General features: G+C 51.7%; 1 protein-coding gene across 1 annotated transcript; it reads right to left on the reverse strand.

Moving 5' to 3' along the window:
- Positions 1 to 217: 217 nt before the first annotated feature.
- On the reverse strand, positions 218 to 1,088 carry LOC105811622 (neutrophil defensin 4-like). Its single transcript, XM_012645873.1, has 2 exons — positions 917 to 1,088; positions 218 to 330 (listed from the first exon to the last, which is right to left on the reverse strand). Exons 1-2 carry the CDS (start codon positions 1,086 to 1,088, stop codon positions 218 to 220), a joined length of 285 nt encoding a protein of 94 aa, XP_012501327.1.
- Between the last annotated feature and the right edge of the window lie 501 nt (positions 1,089 to 1,589).

Raw genomic sequence — 1,589 nt, forward strand, 5'->3', positions numbered from 1 at the left:
CATTTTGTTTAAAAAGTTTAATCTAGGATTCTGGTACTTCCATCCCAAAGGGTCTCAACTAAATCACATTTTGATCATCAAAGAGATCCAGACATAGAGAACTTGCTATGAAGACTTTATTTGAGGAAAGGAAGTGGGGGACAAGGGACAGGAGGAGTAAAAGTTCCCTTTAGGTCTCGAAGCACATGACGAAGTCGTTGTTCTCTGTTCTCAGCGCTCAGCGGCAGCAGAACTTGTAGCGGACACCCTGGTAGAGGCAGGACCCATAGACGCTCTCTGAAGAACGACAGGCTGGTCTTCTGCAGCTACAGGTCAAGCCCCTGGTTGAGCCTGGGGACACAGAGAGAGCGTCAGGCACTAGGACTGGGGGCAAAGGAGGTGGTAAAGGGAATCCCCGTGCAGTTATGCGCTGGGTTGAGTGGGTTCGTCATATTGGTGACATTACAGCCGGCAGCATGATCGGTCCCAGTCACTGGGAATAAATACACACAGCAGTGTTGTACACACACAGGATTAGCGTCTCATTCTCACTTCCCACCATTTTGCTCTGCTGCCCCATCACACACACGTCTGAACACACCCTGGGCCCGTCTCCACTTTCTAAGGCTACCATAATAGACAGTGGAAAGTGTGTTTCTTGCACGAGAGCTCTCATCTGTGATGCAGAAGACACGCCCGGTATGTTTCTACATAGCAGAAAGTCAGTGAATTTCACAGAATTGTCATAGAGTCAAAAATGTTTGGGGAAGAAAATTCTCTTGATATCATCTAGTTCTTTCTTTTCAGTATACACAGGAGGAAACGGAGGCCTGGGGAGGTGATCACCTGAAAACACAGAGCCAGTGCTGGGACTGATTCTAGAGGAATCTGGGTTTCCTCTCTAGACGCCCCAGCTCTACAGAGTTGGGTCTCTCACCTGCAGCTCTGACACCTGAGCTCTTGTCCCCTGCAAAGGAGATGGCCATGTCCTCATCCTCTGCCTCGGGCTCCTCCTGGGGTGGGATCTCCTCATCTCTCTCTTGCAGGGGCCCAGCCTGGGCCTGGAGGGCCAGCAGGAGAAGGGCAGCGAGGAGGATGAGGGTCTTCATGCTGGTGTCGTCTGGAGCAGGGAGAGCAGGAGGCGAGTGTGTGGAGCGAGGAGTCAGCCCTGTTTATAGGTCTGTGGGAGGAGGCGCGAGACCAGCCTGCAGGGAGGGCCGGTGAGCATCTGCCTGGGAGGGTGAGGGCTGCCCTTGGCCTGAAGGTCCCTTTGATGCTCCTCTGTCCCGGCGGCTTCATCACAGCAACTCTGTGTGTTTAGTGTGTGTCCTGGGTCTGGGCTGATAGTGATAATGACCACGTTGCATTTTCCTGCTTCCCATCTGTTGGAATATTTACTTTTTAATATTCAAAAAAGAAAAGAAACAGTGCTTTCATGCAATTAGCTCAGGGAACAAATGCTTCTTATTTTCTGAAGATGGGCCTGCTGCTCTCTGGGAGTCTAGTCCCTGGGGCAGACCTGGACCCCAGGAGCAGAGAGTTCATCTCTGCAAGATTCCGGCATTGCCCCCCTCATGTAGGAGGCTTTGGAGGGTATGTGGTGAGTAGGC

The sequence above is a fragment of the Propithecus coquereli genome, unplaced genomic scaffold, assembly GCF_000956105.1.
Source record: "Propithecus coquereli isolate 6110/MARCELLA unplaced genomic scaffold, Pcoq_1.0 Scaffold238, whole genome shotgun sequence".
NCBI lineage: Eukaryota > Metazoa > Chordata > Mammalia > Primates > Indriidae > Propithecus > Propithecus coquereli.